General features: G+C 39.8%; 1 protein-coding gene across 2 annotated transcripts; it reads right to left on the bottom strand.

The window, feature by feature from the left end:
- Positions 1-2,208: 2,208 nt before the first annotated feature.
- CYP4V2 (cytochrome P450 family 4 subfamily V member 2) lies at positions 2,209-18,263 on the bottom strand. Of its 2 annotated transcripts, none has more exons than XM_082680399.1 (11): positions 18,001-18,263; positions 13,894-14,006; positions 13,420-13,505; positions 12,430-12,620; positions 11,948-12,017; positions 10,346-10,472; positions 8,196-8,381; positions 5,073-5,175; positions 4,149-4,283; positions 3,876-4,055; positions 2,209-2,645 (listed from the first exon to the last, which is right to left on the bottom strand). In XM_082680399.1, the coding sequence occupies exons 1-11, from the start codon at positions 18,212-18,214 to the stop codon at positions 2,473-2,475; spliced, it is 1,578 nt and encodes a 525-aa protein (XP_082536525.1). In that variant the 5' UTR covers positions 18,215-18,263; the 3' UTR covers positions 2,209-2,472. The 2 variants fall into 2 exon arrangements, with proteins under 2 accessions (XP_082536525.1, XP_082536526.1); XM_082680400.1 differs by having other exon boundaries at positions 10,346-10,400.
- Positions 18,264-18,319: the final 56 nt, after the last annotated feature.

Raw genomic sequence — 18,319 nt, 5'->3', positions numbered from 1 at the left:
TTAACCTTACGGGAGTTCCCTTCTATTTTATTTGTCATTTTTCTCTTGTTGCTTTCAATCATTTTTCTTTGTCTTTAATTCTTGTCAGTTTGATTACTATGTATCTCACCATGTTTCTCCTTGGGTTTATCCTTCCTGGGACTCTCTGTGCTTCCTGGACTTGGGTGGTTATCTCTTGGGTGGTTATAGTTTTTGACTATAATCTCTTCAAATATTTTCTTGGGTCCTTTCTCTCCCTCTTCTCCTTCTGGGACCCCTATAATGCAAATGTTGGTGCATTTAATGTTGTCCCAAAGGTCTCTTAGGCTGTCTTCATTTCTTTTCAGTCTTTTTTCTTTATTCTGTTCCATGGCAGTGAATTCCACCATTCTGTCTTCCAGGTCACTTCTCTGTTCTTCTGCCTCAGTTATTCTGCTATTGATTCCTTGTAGTGTATTTTTCATTTCGGTTATTATATTGTTCATCTCTGTTTGTTTGTTCCTTAATTCTTCTAGGTGTTTGTTAAATATTTCTTGCATCTTCTGGATCTTTGCCTCCATTCTTTTTCCGAGGTCCTGGATCATTTTCACTATCATTATTCTGAATTCTTTTTCTGGAAGGTTCCCTGTCTTCACTTCATTTAATTGTTTTTCTGGGGTTTTATCTTGTTCCTTCATCTCATACATAGCCCTCTGCCTTTTCATTTTGTCTGTCTTTCTGTGAATGTGGTTTTTGTTCCACAGGCTGCAGGATTGTAGTTCTTCTTGTTTCTGCTGTCTGCCCTCTGGTGGATAAGACTAACTAAGAGGCTTGTGCAAGCTTCCTGGTGGGAGGGACTGGTGGTGGGTAGAGCTGGCTGCTGCTCTGGTGGGCAGAGCTCAGTAAAACTTTAATCTGTTGGGTGGGGCTGAGTTCTCTCCCTGTTGTTTGTTTGGCCTGAGGTGACCCAGCACTCGAGCCTGCAGGCCCTTTGGTGGGCTAATGGTGGACTCTGGGGGGCTCATGCCAAGGAGTACTTCCCAGAACTTCTGCTGCCAGTGTCCTTGTCCCTTGGTGAGCCACAGCCATCCCCCACCTCTGCAGGAGACCCTCCAACACTAGCAGGTAGATCTGGTTCAGTCTCCTATGGGGTCACTGCTCCTTCCCCTGGGTCCTAATGTGCACACTACTTTGTGTGTGCCCTCCAAGAGTGGAGTCTCTGTTTCCCCCACTCCTGTTGAAGTCCTGCAGTCAAATCCCACTAGCCTTCAAGGTCTGATTATCTGGGAATTCCTCCTCCCGTTGCTGTACCCCCAGATTGGGAAGCCTGGTGCAGGTCTCAGAACCTTCACTGCAGTGGGTGGACTTCTGTGGTATAATTGTTCTCCAGTTTGTGAGTCACCCACCCAGCGGTTATGGAATTTGATTTTATTGTGATTGTGCCCCTCCTACCCTCTCACTGGGGCTTCTCCTTTGTCTTTGCATGTGGGGTATCTTTTTTGGTGAGTTCCAGTGTCTTCCTGTCAATGACCGTTCAGCAATTAGTTGTGATTCCGGTGCTCTCGCAAGAGGGAGTGAGCGCACATCCTTCTACTCCGCCATCTTGAACCTCCAACTGTATACTTTAAATCATCTCTAGATTACTTATAATACTTAATACAATGTAAATGCTATGTAAATAGCTTTGCTTTTTGGAACTTTCTGGAATTCTTTTTCAAATATTTTCGATCAGCCATTCGTTAAATCCATGGATTCAGAATTCGTGGATAGGGAGAGCCCCCGGCATAACTTGATAAACTCTAAGGTCCTTTGAGCTCCAAAAGCCATAAACCAACTCCCTGAATCACTGTGAGGGACGGGAGATTACCAAGAGGAATCTTTTCCAGTAATACATGGTATAAAAAGGTAATTGTGATGCTCTGAGGAATGAAAGGAAGGCTGTAAGTACACCGTCCAAAGGGAAATAGGAACAGAACCTCTGAGTCAACTTATAAATGATCTGCTGTAGATGATTAAATCTGAAAAGTATCATAATTGTTATTCTTCTCATAATTGATGCCACTGATATAATTCTTGAAACTTAAGCTCCTTATGTCTAAGTACTTAATTACTCACCCTTTTCAAACAAATGTATATATATACATGCATGTATATGTTCCTGAGTCTACAAGAATACCTTAAAAATATTCTGGAACTTCAATTAAATTATATCCTTTGGGTCCGTTGATTGAAATTGGATTGGCCTGTGGATCCCTCTGCTGAGAAGGTTTTATGTGTTTATTTGGGTACAGTCATCAGTTTACTTTTGGGATCAAGACCAGGGGTCAGAGCTATGATGGTGATGGAGATATGAAAACTCACGCTTTGGTAGACTTGACCCCAAGGTAAATGGGGACAAGAAAAAAATTAGGTTTAGGGATTAAGAATATTGAGTTCATGATCTACAAATTGTAAATGCAAAGCTTCCTTTAAAGAAAGACCTTTTTGTGGTAAGAGAGCAGCCCAGTAGTATAGTTAGGATTCATTTGTGTTTCTCCTCTTCAACTTGATCCAGATGCCGTTACTTGGACGAAGAATCAGTTCTCCTGCCAGACCAAGTTCTTCTCTTTTTTGGGTGGATTCTACCCAAAAATGCCTCAGGATGCAGGAAAGAATGGTCTTTTCTTCCATCATGGCAAACTTTTGACCTTCAAATTAATGTAAATAGCAACACTTTAATGATAGATGTATCTCAAATGTGAGAAATCACAAGTCCAGTTAGAGGAAGCAAGCAATTTTATATTTTCGCAGTGGGCCCTGGGAGAATCAGAATCACTTGGGGTGCTTGTAAAACATGAAGATTCTTGAGTGCCCTTCCTGTTCCCACCCAGTGCATCTGAACAGCTGAAGTGGGCCAGGTATTTGTATTTTAGCAAAACCTGAGATGAATCCTGGGCTCGTTTAAGCATGAGAATCACCACTCTCGACTGATTTCTTATTTGGGCCTTTAACTTAATTTAATTTACTTGAGAGGTACTAAATAAGCGTCAGATTCATCCATTTAAATCTGGCCTTAATTTACAAATGTCTGCATTTACATAAACGATAAAATGCTAGAGATTCTGAAGCTGAAAGTGTTTATAATGCATGGTGACATGCATTCACTTTGCTTAAGCACTTCATCTGGCCTTGTGGTAAGCATTTTGTGTTTTGGTTTTGCAAAATGCAGTTCTTAAAATCAACAAACACAGAAATTAAGCTAAATATAACTAATTGTTATAAATAGGTTTTGTACCATATGAAGTGTGTTCTATTTTAATCTAAAAGCTACAACATTTTCAAACTCTACCATGAAACTATTTATGCTTTATGTTATGGGCTAAATTGTGTCCCCCCAAATTCATAGGTTGAAGTCCTAAACCTCAGTATCTCAGAATATGACTATTTGGAGATGGGAACTTTAAAGAAGTAATTAAATTAAAATGGTCAAAAATAAAATAAAATAATCAGATGGGTGGACCCTAATCCAATCTGACTGGTGGTCCCTATAAAAAGAAGAGATTAGGACACAGACACACACAGAGGAAAGACCATGTGGGGAGACAGGGAGAAGAAGATCACTTACAAGCTAAGCAGGTATTTATTACCAGTCCTGCTGATACCTCGATCTTGGACTTCTAGCTTCAGATTTGGGAGGAAATAAATTCCTGTGTTTAAGCCACCCAGTGTGTGGTACCATGTTATGGCTGCCCTAGCAAACTAATACACTTTATGACAGTCACATTTTAAAACAGTAATGTATAGTAAAGTGGAGGGAAGAGGAAGCCAGTTTTTTAAAAAGACAGTTGCCTGTGGGCTGCTACATCTCAAGAAATTTTTGTGTGAAACCCCCTACTCTGCAGGCCTGAAAGGTCAAACAAGTTCTGATGGATACAAACCTATACAGTTTCGGGGTCCAGCAGAGAAGGGCACATATGCGTATGAATGACGTCCGTTCGAATTCTCGGGAAAGAACCGTTCTGGCTTGAACTCCTCAGGATTGGGGAAGTACCTTGGATCTCTGTGCAGTGCATAGGGCATGATGATTACTTGAGAGCCTTTCACGATTTTGTAACCCGCTGTCAAGAAGTAGTCAATAGGCCATGAGTGTGGAGCAAGACAGACATTAAAATAATCCACTCTCCCTCCTATTCAAATTATAGAATTCTTACCAACTTCACAGTCTTCGTTAAGATTACGGGCAAAGAAAGGAACAGAAGGAAAAAGGCGAAGGCTCTCTTTAACAACACATTCCAGATATTTAAGTTTCTTCAGGTCATCTAAGGTAGGAGGACAATCAGATCTCCCTGGTTTAAGTAAATACATGAGATAAACAAGGAAAGGATTATTTGAGCTTGGGGGATGGGACATTGAAGAATACATGCATCAAAACATGTTAAATACCTACAGCTAAAGTAGAGTTTCTAGTATTACCCATAATCAAAATAAAATGAGATATGCTCAGTAAAAGAAACCAGACACCAACGGTCACATGTTGTGGGATTCCATTTATAGGAAGTATTCAGAACAGGTAGTAAATCCATAGAGACAGACAGTAACTTAGCAGTTGCCAGGGGCTGATTAATGGGACAGAGTTTCCTTTTGGGGTGCTGGGACTCCAGTGACATCACTGCTGGCATCAGCCTAGGACAGCTTACCTGCGGACTGCTGGTTGTGTCATAGAAAAGTTTGTCCTACCGGCTTAATGCATCTTCTCTCTCATTCGTGGCCAGACGCAATGCTGTATGAAACAGTTTTCCTTGACCCCATGACTCAGTGCTTTATGTAGATATGTCTGCTTTCATCTATTAAGCAGTGAGATGCTTGAGGACAGTAACATTTATCTGTGCATCCCCAGCATCTAGCCCAGTGCAGTCACATGCCATGCAATTAGCAAATGCCTGTATTCTGTAAGTGATGAATAAGGCTTTGCTAAGAAGACTGGGACTGGAAGCGATCCCATAGGGGAGGCTTCCTGCTTATTGCTGTTTATGCAATAAACATTGGTCCTGCTGTTTATGCTTCATGAGCAGGAACGGCACTTGCTTCCATGGACATGGTACCCACAGTGTAACCAGTGAAGGGACAAAACATACCAAACACTTCCTCCAGTTCGTTGTCCACTTTTTGCTGGACTTCTGGATACGAACCCAATAGATATAAGGACAAGTTTATTGCAGCTGCGGTCGTATCGTGACCCTACAAATGTAAGGAAAAAATAGTGGAGTAGTATTGCGAAGATTAGAAGAGAGAACTCTATTTGGAATTGTCTCTGGATTTGACAGCTGCACTGCGATTCCAAACAGAATAAATTAATTCGGTACAGTATTTCACCTTGGTGAGAAACAAACAAATAAAACAATCCCTTCAAAGGTAAGGTTCATGCTTAGATAGATATTTCAACACTCTAAGGTCCTTCGAGCTCCAAAAGCCATCAATCAACTCCCTGAATCACTGTGAGGGATGGGAGATTACCAAGAGGAATCTTTTCCAGTAATACATGGTATAAAAAGGTAATTGTGATGCTCTGAGGAATGAAAGGAAGGCTGTAAGTACACCGTCCAAAGGGAAATAGGAACAGAACCTCTGAGTCAACTTATAAATGATCTGCTGTAGATGATTAAATCTGAAAAGTATCATAATGGTTATTCTTCTCATAATTGAGAAGAATTATGCATATGTGGTGAGAAGTGGCTAGGCTGTGCTAATAAGGGGGCCTTCCAAGGGAACTAGGTGCTCTTGACTGTTTTTAAGGGGAAAAAGCCTGACTTTTATGAGCCAGTTTACCAGATCTGTACTCCTCCACCTTCTAGCATTTGTAAGGTAGGCTTTACCTGTCAGCCCTGGACGCCAGGGTGTCTGTGTGTGGTTCTGAGTAACATCCTGCATGTCAGGAAGTTGATAAATAGCCTCCCGTAATACTTGCTGAGCTTCAGGCAAAATACTAAGTACTTTGCAGAAACTAATTCAATTTTCCTTTAGAAAGACTCTGTGAAATACCTGATACAGATATTTACATTTTAGAGATTAAGAACAGACGAAGAATTTTTTTTTACAGGAGTTCTGCAGAAAAAAAAAAGTTTGGAAAATCAATAATAATATTATAACTCTATGAATAAGACTTTTAGGGGAACTAAACCAAAAACAAATTGTTTCCTCTATGGAAGTTCTTACTTTTCCATTTTCCCCATGCAACAAAAGTGATGGTTATAATTTTTCTTTTTCTGGGCAGAAATCTCCAAAGCATTTGCTTCATAAAACAGCTTCGAAGTTGAATTGTTTGAGGTTTATTCTGCAATTTTATAAAATACATATTTTCCGAGTCTCTGATATTGGTGCCATTGCCTCTTCTCAGGCTTGCTGTTCCTTCACAGAGACTACCCTGAGCTGTGGACCAGATCTGACCCATTTCACTCAGTTGTTTACCAGTCACAGGAGGAAGTGCTCTTGCTAAAGAATTCTTAATAACTTCGCTTGAATTTATAGGCGGAAGCCTGATCCCAATGTGTAAGAGATGTCGGCTGAACTTCCTGCTTCCACGCGTCTGCTACCCGAGGAAAGCAGGATTAAGCAAAGCACAAAGCACACAGTTTATAGAAGTGGGACAGGGCAGGGGCAGGAACCTTAGTATCCAGTGGCCAGCACCTGGGGCAGGAAAGGTGTGGTCGTAATAACCTGCAACCTCTCTATGGAGGAGGTCACCATATTATAATCATACGAGGTGTGTCTCCTATTTGATGCAAAGAAGAAAGAACTTAGAATTTCAAACAGTGTTAGAGCTGTAAGAAACGGATCATTATTCTGGTTGTTTTCATGAAAGTGAGAGGTTTTTGGTAGGAGAAGGATGTGTGTGTGCACGTGTGCATGAGAGTGTATGTGGGCGTGTGTGTGTGCGTGTGTATGCAGGGCAGAGATGTGAGATGGTCTCTCCACTTTAACTTCAAATGATAATAGCCAATATCCACCACACCCTTCCCATGCTCCGGGCAAGATTCTTCGTGCGCTTTAAAAAATCATTCATCTAATCCTTATAATTATCCTGCGAGGCCCGTGCTATAACAGTGAGGACACCAAAGCCCAGAGAGGCTCCATGAGTTACCCGAGGTCCCACCTCTAGTACAGGTTAGAGGTGGGATTTGGCCCCAGAGACCCCAGCTTAACACTGCTCCACATTTTAGCTAATTTAGATGTCCATTTTCTGCATAAAATTTCTTTTCAGTGAAGCACTCTGCTTAAAAAAGAAGTTTAAAACCACTGATCTAATCCATCTCTCTATTTTATACACAGGGAAGCTGTGACAGAAATCTGAGATGATTGGCACCATCTCATAAGGCTAGTCAGCATGGAGCCAGAATGAGAACTCGGGTCTAGGGACCCTTGACACAGCTTGCTTTCCTATACTGTGCCCCCGGGAGAATGTGCGATCTGGCAGTATACCCAGAGGTACGCTGTACCCAGAGGCACACTGTACCCAGAGGCACACTGTACCCAGGTGCCTGCAAGCAGGGCTGCTCACACCGTCCATGGCTGGCATGTACTGAGCCATCCAAAGCCACCCATGCCCTTCACTTTCCTCCACTTCCAGGATATTACCACAGGGAGCTTTTTAAAACCATTTCTTCATCTTTATTTGGCAATCCACACACTGAGAGATTCACTCTTTGTAATATTTAATAATGCTAGAATTACCTTTTGTAAAAACTGCATCTTTCTTTTCATTATTTGAAGGTCAGAAATCCCTTTAGAATCACAATCTAGTTAAATTCTCTGTCGGAGGGCTCTTGCTATCTTCTCTAGTTTGGGCAGCTCAAAGCAAGAGCTAAGCACTCATTTGCTAGAACTTCAAAAAGGAGGTAGTGAAAAGACAGACGTGTGGGTTTCAGAAATTTTTAAAAAGCATGAAGCAATATAGGGAAAGCAATTTCTGACTTCTTTTCTACTTGGAAAAATCCAATGGGTTTTAGGTTTTCCTGAGAAAACAATGTGTCTAGCGCTATACTCAACACGAGTCAAAGGCTTTTTCTGAAGAAGAAAGCTGATCTGGTACTTAATCAGGTTCTTACATTTTGTAATTTCTAATTATAATGTAGCGACTCATCCTCAGTTATATGAAGCTACTTTAAAACTTGAATAAACTTTTAAAAATGATGCTAAAGATTCTAGAAAATAACTGCAATTTGTTTAATGATACCCGAAAATAACGTGATGAGATAAAATACCTCAAACATAAAGGTGTCAACTTCTTCTCGAATCTCTTCATAACTCAGCTTGTTCCCTTGGTCATCAGTCACATTTAAAAGCAAGTCGAGAAAACCCCTGCGTTTATTATTGCGTGGAGGAGAGTCCTTGTCATTACTTCTACCTTCTTCATGTCTCTTCATTTCATTGGCCCGTTCAGTGATGACCTGTATGAGTTAAACAATCATATGCTCTTGTTTGGAATTTGATGTAGCCTCATAATATATTTTCTTATGAAAATATACTAGCTTCTTTCATGGATTTTTTTTCCATGAAACCTTTCCTGTTCTAACTCAACAATAACTTAGGCTCTCGTGGAAAATATAGTAAAGCTTCCTGTTAACATTTTAGGGCATTATTTGATAAGACTTTTAAAAACAAATTTAATGTCAGACAAATTCAGAATATTCAAGGGCTATTTCTGCCATCTTTCTAACACGGGAATAGAGTTAGTAGTCCCCTAGGTGGTGCCCTAGAGATTTGGATGAGCTAATGAGAAAAAGTTTAGGTGGTGGGAGAATGCAATCATTATATAATAGACTAATAATGGATTGCTCTCATTACAGCTTGCATCGGGGACAAGAAACAGCAGGTTGAGCAGTCAGTTCAGCCTATGTGCTCACTGTTCCTGCTGCCTAGATTTCTCTTTCTTCAGGTGCCAGTGTGGCTGACTCCCTCCCTCCTTTTAAGGTCTTGACCCCTTCTCACACCATCAGAAAGACCTTCCCGGATCACTGCTAACCTGGTCCCTAGCACTCACTATCTTCCTAGCCTTACTTTATTTTTTTTTCCATTTCACTTACACCTGACATTATAGTATACTTGCTATATAATATAATGCATGAATGTACCATCCATGTGGCAGCAAATTTGTCTTTGTTCATTGATATAATTCCAACCCTTAGAACACTGTCTGGCATTTTAAGGATGTTCCTTAGATCTTTGCTGAATGAATAAAAGAATTAAAGCCCATAAACTTAATTTGGCTATACATTTCAACTTTCTTCTCCTATCAGGCAATTGACCAAACCTACTACTAAGTGATTTGAATGAATAGATCCTAAGTGCTTTGAGGACAAAACACCGTATCTCCTTTCATTCTTGGGGGAACCCCCTAGGGCCTGGCACTCAGTATGCAACTTTCAATATTTATTAAATAAATAATATTGTCCATCCAATTTGGAATTCATTCATTATTGATATTGATAGTAATGCATGTAATTTGAGGAAAAATGTGGTCATTCTCCTACTGCCCAGTAATGGAGATAACTCTGTCCTCCACTGTGGCCACCTCAATCCAACACCTCATTCATCCATTTCCTGACTGGGAACCACATGATCTGTTGGTGACAGGCTGTACCTCACTGTAAGGAAGAAATGCCGATATAGTTTAAACCGAAACTGACAGCAAAGAGAGAATATATTTAAATTGGTACTTTTATCAGTACATTTAAATCATAATTTGATGTATATTTTCAATTAAATATTGCTTTGTCAAAAGCACATGTTTAACACAAGACTGACATCTTATATCTGAAACAATATCACTATCTCCTTGTTATTTTTTAATTGGAAGTAAAATAGTGACATCTACTTAATTTTAATCTTTTCCAAGTTGAGATACTGCTATAAATGCCCTTTGCCTTTGAAAGCTACCGCCTAATCCAAACATTTTCCCTAAGACTCTCATGACATGGATCCCCTCCTCTTTATTCATTCAACATAGCGCCCTGTTTGTTAATAAATATTTATAGTTCATATCACATTTTGTAATTTTTTTTAATAGACAACCTGCTCTACTAGACTAACCTCTTTCAGGGGACATACATATCTTACTTATTACTATGTTTTTAACACTTGGTACAGTGTTTGGCACCTAACAAGTGTTTAATTAATATTTGGTGAGTACATAATTAAAATGTAATCACACTGTCTCCTTCTTTCCATTATTATTCAACTTTTATTTTATGAGACACAGGCTCCAGGGTATGTTAACACAGCATAAAAATCTTGGACATATAAAAGATCTAGAAATGGAGAGTGGTGATGGTTTCAGAACACTGGGAGTGCAGTTAATGGTAAATTTTATGTTGTGTATACTTTATCACAATTAAAAAAATCAAGGGCTTACATTTTTGGTAAAATTATGTAGGATTTTTAGGCTCCTTTTGTGTTCCCATCCATCTCTAAATATAAAGAACAAAAGGTCAAGCCAGAGCCAGGGCATCTTCATTCTTTGATGTATTGAATCACTCATCCTATAAATAGGATAAAAACACATCAGCTGATACACTGAAAATGTGTATTTCTTGAGCACCTAATTGATGCCCGCTCTCAATGTGGGTAATATGTAGGGATGATAATGATTCGTCTTAGAGGCTACTAAGATCCAGGCTTTACACTCAACAATGAAGGCATGGGGTATTACACATCCAGTGAAGCTTAAACATTTAATGGGTCCTTTAGAGGAATGAAGAATCTGTTATAAAACATCCTTACTAAATGGTCATCTGATCTCTGCTTCTTTTTCTCCAGGGAGAGTTCTTGACCACCCCAGGCTGCCTGTGGCTCTTGTAGCACAAGCTGATATGAAATCTGCCTCTTTATAGTGTCCACTCATTTGCTTTCTCACTCCTCCGTAGTGCCAGTAAACTACGGGTTGCCCTCTTCCACAGAAAAGTGCTCGTTAAATGCCCATCCGTCACATAGCTGTCACGAGCACCACCTTCATTATTCCCAGTGAGAAGCAGAAAGACCTCTACACGATCTTCCTCCTTCATGACCAGCTTAGATGTCAATTCCTCAGAGAAGACCTTTCCTGACCACGCAATCTGTAAAACACATCCCTGTTTTCCTCTCATATCAACTTGATCCTTTCTTTCTAAGCAATTATTATAATTTATAAGTTTATATTCATTTGCTTCAATGCCTGTCTCCCCTGCTGTTCTGTTTCATGTGCCCATATAAAACTAGTCAGTACCTTGTGCAGTGAATGGCAGATTATAGATGCTCAACAAGTAGTTGTTAAGATGAAGTGAAATGAGCCGTGGACTTAAAGATAGGATACATTGAATCAAATCCTGGCCCTGCCTCTTAATAGCGGAAATAATCACAAGCAATTTTAAAAGTAAAGTTGATTATTTCAATTAAAAAATAATACATACTCAGTGCAGAAAATATAGGAAAGGAGAATGAATCACAACAAAACCAAAACACAATAAGAAAGAGAGCACACACACAATAATAACCGCAGCTAACATTTTGGTATAGTATCTCCTAGCTTTTTCTATGAATAATTTTTTTATACCTAGTGGTTATCAAACTACCAAAAAATTTATGTCCTTCTTTTATCACTTAGCATCATAATGTAATCTCTCGATATATTATAAAATAGTCATTTAAAATTACTGCATAATCTGGATGTGTCATAACCATTCCTGTACTGTTGAAAGATATGCTTAAATGGTTAGGTTAACTTTTAGTATAATGTTTCACTTTGAAACGATGAAAAAGCTACAGTACAGACAGAAATTATTAGCAAGAATTTTTTAAAGCCCTGATCAATAACAATTTTATTTTATTTTTTTGGGCCACACCACGCAGCTTGCGGGACCTTAGTTCCCTGGCCAGGGATAGAACCTGGGTCCTCAACAGTGAAAGCGCAGAGTCCTAACCACTGGACTGCCAGGGAATTCCCGATAACAATTTTAGAAATAATTAGGACTTCATTTACCTATAAACTGCTTGAACATACTCGGAATCATCGTTGCTTTGAGCACCAATGTTCTTCCCCATAGCTGTTTCTGTAAAATATAGTGAGAAGCAACCATTCAATTCATGCACATATCTTGGCTACATTTTCCAGTGGCAGACACTTGAAAAAAGACGTTATGTCCTGTTCTGTCCATATATATTGTAGAATTGTTCTTTTCCCACTTCTCTTACTCCCAGTTCCTGCTTCTCTTACTGCTTCTCTTACTCCCAGTTCCTGCCCTTCCTTCCCTCGGACCTTCTGGTCATGTTGGCTCAGTGACCATTTGTCCAAAGTCCTATGAATGGCTGCTGCTTCTCAGGTGGCTAATTTAGCAATAGGACCTTCCGGAAGAACCCAATGTCCTTTCTCCCCTGCCCCGCCCCGCCCTATGGACTGTTATTTTCTATTTGTGCCACTTTATCATTACATCCTAACTTGAAAAATAAATCAGTGAGACTTACCACAGATTATATCTAAGGCACAAAGAGTGATGTAAAAAAAGCAGTTAAATGCTTCCTGGTCAACATGTTTTTCAAGCTTATTAACCAATATATTTGCTTGTTCATTCATAACATCTAAGAAATCTTCCAGAATTGTAAAATGGAAAGTGGGTGTTAACATTTTTCTCCTAGAGCGCCACCTGTTTCCAGTACTAGAAATAAAATACACGGTTACAAAGAAAAAAGAAGCAACACCTGAAACAAATAAAATATAAATATAGTCATCATCAAGTTCTCTTGAAACAGCTTAATCTACAGATTCTCAAATGCTTTGGTCAGAATGACAAAGACTCATGTATAGTTACAGAATGTGAATATTTTGAATACTGTTCTATATTACTAATGTTTAGAAGAGTATTCATTAAAAATGGAAACATTTAAGAATTGTTCTAAATTTCTAAGCTCTGAGTTTCTAAAAATTAGAATTTTTCTCCCCTCTATCAACATCTTAGTCCTCAGATGATCCACTGCTCCATGATTTTCTTTCATCTCTACTATCTTTGAATTCTCCAAAGTCCCCACCAGGGTCCTGCCTTTCTCTTGCTAGGCCCTTTCTCAGAGGATGGAGTCCTGTTTCTGGGTGCCAACTCAAGAAGTGAGGCTACTGTGTTCGATACACTTCTCCGAGGGTGACTGCCTTTTTCATTATATTTTCAAGATTTCCCTTCTGCAAACTATCCTTGGCTTTACTCCATTTATACATCAGTACCTCCTCATTTTTTTTGGAACACTAGTGATTATCATTATTGAATATAGTGGCTGGAGATTACCACACACCCTATCTGTCAAAGGCCCATTGTTAGCTGGACCTTTCCTTCCAGCTTCTCCCATAATTCCCAATACCTCAATCTTGCTATTGGAAGAATACCTTGTGTCAGTTCCTGAAATAACAAATTACCCATAGAAATAACTGTTTCTACAAGACAGCTTTACAAATTTCCACTGAGGTACCTTGTAAGAAGTCCTAGGCCAAGCCACGGTTCTAGGAACTTGTACATATAGGATTTGTCAATGTGCTTTGAACTAGTTAAAATTACCTTTAAAAGAGAAAAAAAAAATTGAGGGATATAGACATCAAAACAATTTCAGTTATAAGAACACCTGCCTAGAACACAACTAATTTTTAAAGCAAGATTTCATAATTGTTATTTCTCTGTGATTCATTTTCATTCCTGTGCCTCAAAGAAATGTAATTAGAGTTTTGAACGTATAATTGTCATTCAGTCTTGAGGACTAAATGGAGTTGAAAGGAAGGAAAATGTCCAAGATGATTCCTGGTTCCTCCCACAAACTAGGAACCAAGCAGAGTCATTTCTTGAGGGGAGAGGGGAGAGGCAGGTGAATCCGGAGGATGACCACATCTAATGAGATTCCCACACCATCAGACAGACAGTGGAATATTGATCACATCTGCCACATACTCACCTCCACATTTTCTGCGTTATAAAGGAACACCAGAGGTACGGGCCCGAGCCAGAGTTTCACCAGTGGCAGGTGTCGGTATTCTTCAGTGTACTGAATCATCTGCTGAAAAAAATCTGGGAGAAAATATTTAATCTTAAATTTAATCAAGACAAGAATTTTGTCTAATAAGGATACAGCACAGGGAACTCTACTTAGTACTCTGCAATGGCCTATATGGGAAAAGAATCTAAAAAAGAGTGGGTATATGTATATGTATAACTGATCCACTTTGCTGTACACATGAAATTAACACAACATTGTAAATCAACTATACTCCAATAAAAAGTTTTTAAAAGACAAAAATTTTGTAATAAGTTCCTTATTGTGTCTTTTGGTTCCTTGGGGTTTTTGTTTTTGTTTTACTTTGGACAAGTCACTTAATATCTCCCAGAGAGATATTTGTTGTTGTTGTTTTAGATTCCACACAGAAGTGAGATCACAAAATACTTGCCTTGCTTTGTCTGACTTATTTCATTGAGCATTATGCCCTCAAGGTTCATCCACGTTTTCACAAATGGCAATATTTCCTTCTTTTTTATGACTGAATAATATTCCTCTGTGTGTGTGTGTGTGTGTACCACATTTTCTTTATCCATTCATCCAGTGATGGACACTTAGGTTGCTTCCATGTCTTTGCTACTGTAAATAATACTGTAGTGTACATGGCGTGCATGTATCTTTTCAAGTTAATGTTTTCATTTTCTTCGTATATATACCTGGAAGTGAAACTGAGGGATCATACGGTAGTTCAGTTTTTAATGTTTTAATGTTTTGAGGAATCCCCATACTGTTTTCCACAGTGGCTGCAGCAATTTACATTTTCACCAACAGTGCTCAAGAGTTCCCTTCTCTCTTGCCAAAATGTGTTACTTCTTGTCTTTTTGATTATAGCCATTCTAAAAAGTGTGGGGTGAAGTCCTATTGTGGTTTTTGTTTGCATTTCCCTGACGAGTAGTGATGTTGAGCACATTTTCATGTATCTGTTGGTCATCTGTATGCCTTCTTTGGGAAAATGTCTATTCAGACCCTCTGCCCATTTTTAAATGAGATTGTTCAGGGTTTTTTGCTGTTGACTTGTATGAGTTCTTTATATATTTTGGATATTAACCCCTTATTAGATATATGATTTGCAAATCATATATCCCATTTTGTAGGTTTCCTTTTCATTTTCTTAATGGTTTTATTTGCTGTGCAGAAGCTTTTTAATTTGATGTAGTCTCAATTGTTTATTTTTGCTTTTGTTGCCTTTGCTTTTGGTGTCAAATCCAAAAAATCAAGGAGCTTACCACTTATGTTTTCTTCTATGAGGTATACGGCTTCAGGTCTTACACTTAAGTCTTTAATCAATTTTGAGTTATTATCATGCATGGTGTAAGATAGTGGTCCAGTTTTATTCTTTTGCAAGTGTCTGTCTAGTTTTCCCAAAACCATTTATTGAGAATCTGTCCTTTCCCCATTATGTGTTCTTGGATCCTTTGTGCTAAATTAATTGACCACCATCTGTTTATTTCTGGGTTTCTATTCTGTTCCATTGATCTATGTGTCTGCATTTATGCCAATACCATACTGTTTTGATTACTATGGCTTTGTAATATATCTTGAAATCAGGAAGTGTGATGCCTTCAGTTTTGTTCTTTCTCAGAATTGCTTTAGCTATTTGAGATCATTTGTATTCCATACAAAATTTGGTACTATTCTATTTCTGTGGCAAATGTCATTGAGAGCTTGATAGGGATTGCATTGAATCTGAGAATTGCTCTGGATAGTATGGAAATTTTAACAATATTAATTCTTCCAATCCATGAACATGGAATATCTTTCCATTTATTTGTGTCTCTTACTCAATTTATTTCAGCAATGTCTCATAGTTTTCAGTGTACACCTTTTTTACTTCCTTGGTTAAATTTATTCCTAGGTATTTTATTCTTTTTGATGCAATTGTAAATGGGATTGTTTTCTTAATTTCTCTTTCTGATAGTTCATTATTAGTGTATAGAAACACAGCTGATTTTTATATATTGATTTTATATCCTGCACCTTTACTGAAGTAGTTTATTAGCTCTAATAATTTTTTTTTGCTGGAATCTTTAGGGTTTTCTATAATATCATGTTATCTGCAAAGAGTAACAGTTTTACTTCTTCCTTTCCAATTTTGTGGAGGGGAAGGCTAGTTGGGAGGCATATGGGTATCCAGGGCTTCTCCTGGGCAATGGGAATGCCTGATTGACAACAGTGGGATTCATCCCAAACTCACTGTGAGGCTACTAATATGATGCTTGAGATTTTGACAGGGTTTCTTTTTTTTTAACGTGGGAATTTGGGCAAGGGGAAAAACTGGTATGGCATAAAAAACAGAACCATGAAGCTCTTCAGCTCTTTTTCCATGTCAAAAAATGTGCTCGTGCTCAGTCCATCCCTGGTCCTCTTCCATCCTTAAGCTTCACCCACCCCTGAGCTTCAGGGCAAGTTGTTCAAAGTTGGAGAAGGGCTAAGGCTGGGGATGTCCACTGCATATAAAATTAAATCAATAGTCTTGATTTTTTTAAGTGTTTGCACGCCAAACCTAATAATAATAATCTTAAAATAATTAACATTCATTATGTCATATTTACTTGCTATGGCAGTTTATTGTATGTCAGATCTAGTGCTCAGGGTTTCAGGTGTATTATGTCTTTTGTGCCTCACCACAGTTATATGGGGAGGGACGCTGTTATTACTGTCATTAAACAATTGAGGAAGTTGTGCACAGTTAAGCAACTTGCCCAATATATCACCGAGCTGGTAAATGGTGGAATCTGGCTTTGTACCCAAGGCAGTCAGACCCCAGAATGCACCACCTTAACCATATTACCGCACTTCTTCAAAATGTCTTCTGGTCAAGACAGTTGGTAACATTGCCATGAAAAGAGCTGGGTCAGGTCAACAGTATCAAAATATCTGGCTTCGTGCTAATATACTGCCTGCCTTGGTCTGGTCTGACAGAGGAGACAGGGAAGTCTGAATTTGTGGTTTGAAGATATCAGGTCCAATAGCAGGTGGCAGCTGAGGAAGACGGGTGCTGACATAGATGCAAAAGCAAGAGATTAGAGTTCAAAGGGCTCATGGGAAAGCAACTGCAATACTCCAGGTGGAATTACTGAGGGCAGAATTTGGACAGTAGCCACAAAATGAAAGGCACAGCCTCCTGTATAAGAGACAAAGGTGCTGAGAACAGGGAATATTTCTCAGAATATTCTGATATCCCCAGTTTTGCTGAGCTAAATGCTGGGCACAAAGCAGGGCTTCAATAAATGGTTGATTGACAACTTTAACTTAGTCTAACCAAGTTCTAGACAGTGATCTAGATACCACATGCATTAAATTTCATCCTTAAAATTACTCTGTAATACATTTACAAGTAAATGGTAAACAAACAAACAAAACCCCTCTAACTTAGAGAGTTTCAAACAGCTTCCCCAAATCCATCAACTTGGTTGCAAAGCTGGAAATGGAGCAAAAGTTTACCTGTTGCCAAAATCTAGTACTTGTATGACGGATCAAAAAGTCCCTTTATAAAAGACAGTACACTGTCATTCTCTTCACTCAGAAAGTAATTCCAAAGAGAATTATGTTAAATATTCCAGAGAGAGAGAGAGGGAGAGAGAGAGAGAGAGAGGGAGAGAGAGATTTCTAAATTCTAAGGATTTGCCTTGTTCAGGGAAGTTTCTGCCTTTAAGGCTTTAACAGCCAAGACAGAAGCAAAGATTGCAGTGCTCTGAGGTAGGAGCAGGTAGGAGGTGGGAAGAGAAGAAGCAAAAATTCAGGACAAAAGCTCAGAGATGCTGCAACCTACGCTGTACACAAAGAAAAAGTTAGTTGGGAACGGAGGGCACTAGCAATTTTGCCAGGTGTCACAAGGAAACTGGATAGAACTGGGACTCCATCCTCCAGCGGGTGACAAATCCTGTCTCCCAGAGTCAGCACCTCAAGCCCTGGTGTCCAGGCTGTAAGAAGGCCGACGGCGCGGCGCAGGTCGGGAGCCCCCATCCCTGGGACGGGGACTTGGCCGGCCTGGGCGCGGTCCCTTACCTCTCGCGTCTGGCTTTAACATCAGCGCGTGTCCCACGAAGGGGTAGGCGCCCTCCAAGGTTGGGACCGCACGCATCTGCTGCCATGTCCACGCGTAGCTCGCCACCATCCGCAGGAGGTGCAGGGTGAGGATGGCGCCCGCCAGGGAGACCGCGCACAACCCGCCCCAGAGCAGCAACCTCTGCCCGAAGCTCAGCAGCCACAGCGCCAGCATCGCGCCTGCGGGCCGCTCTGCATCTGGACTGAGGCTGCGGGGACCGCGGGGCGGGATGCTCGGGGCGGCGGGCGCGGTGCAGCCCCGGGAGGTCAAGGGCGCCGG

Source organism: Grampus griseus (assembly GCF_964374135.1).
Source record: "Grampus griseus genome assembly, chromosome: 21".
NCBI classification, from domain to species: domain Eukaryota; kingdom Metazoa; phylum Chordata; class Mammalia; order Artiodactyla; family Delphinidae; genus Grampus; species Grampus griseus.
Note: the sequence above shows the minus strand (reverse complement) of the source record. Positions and strands in the feature narration are given on the sequence as shown.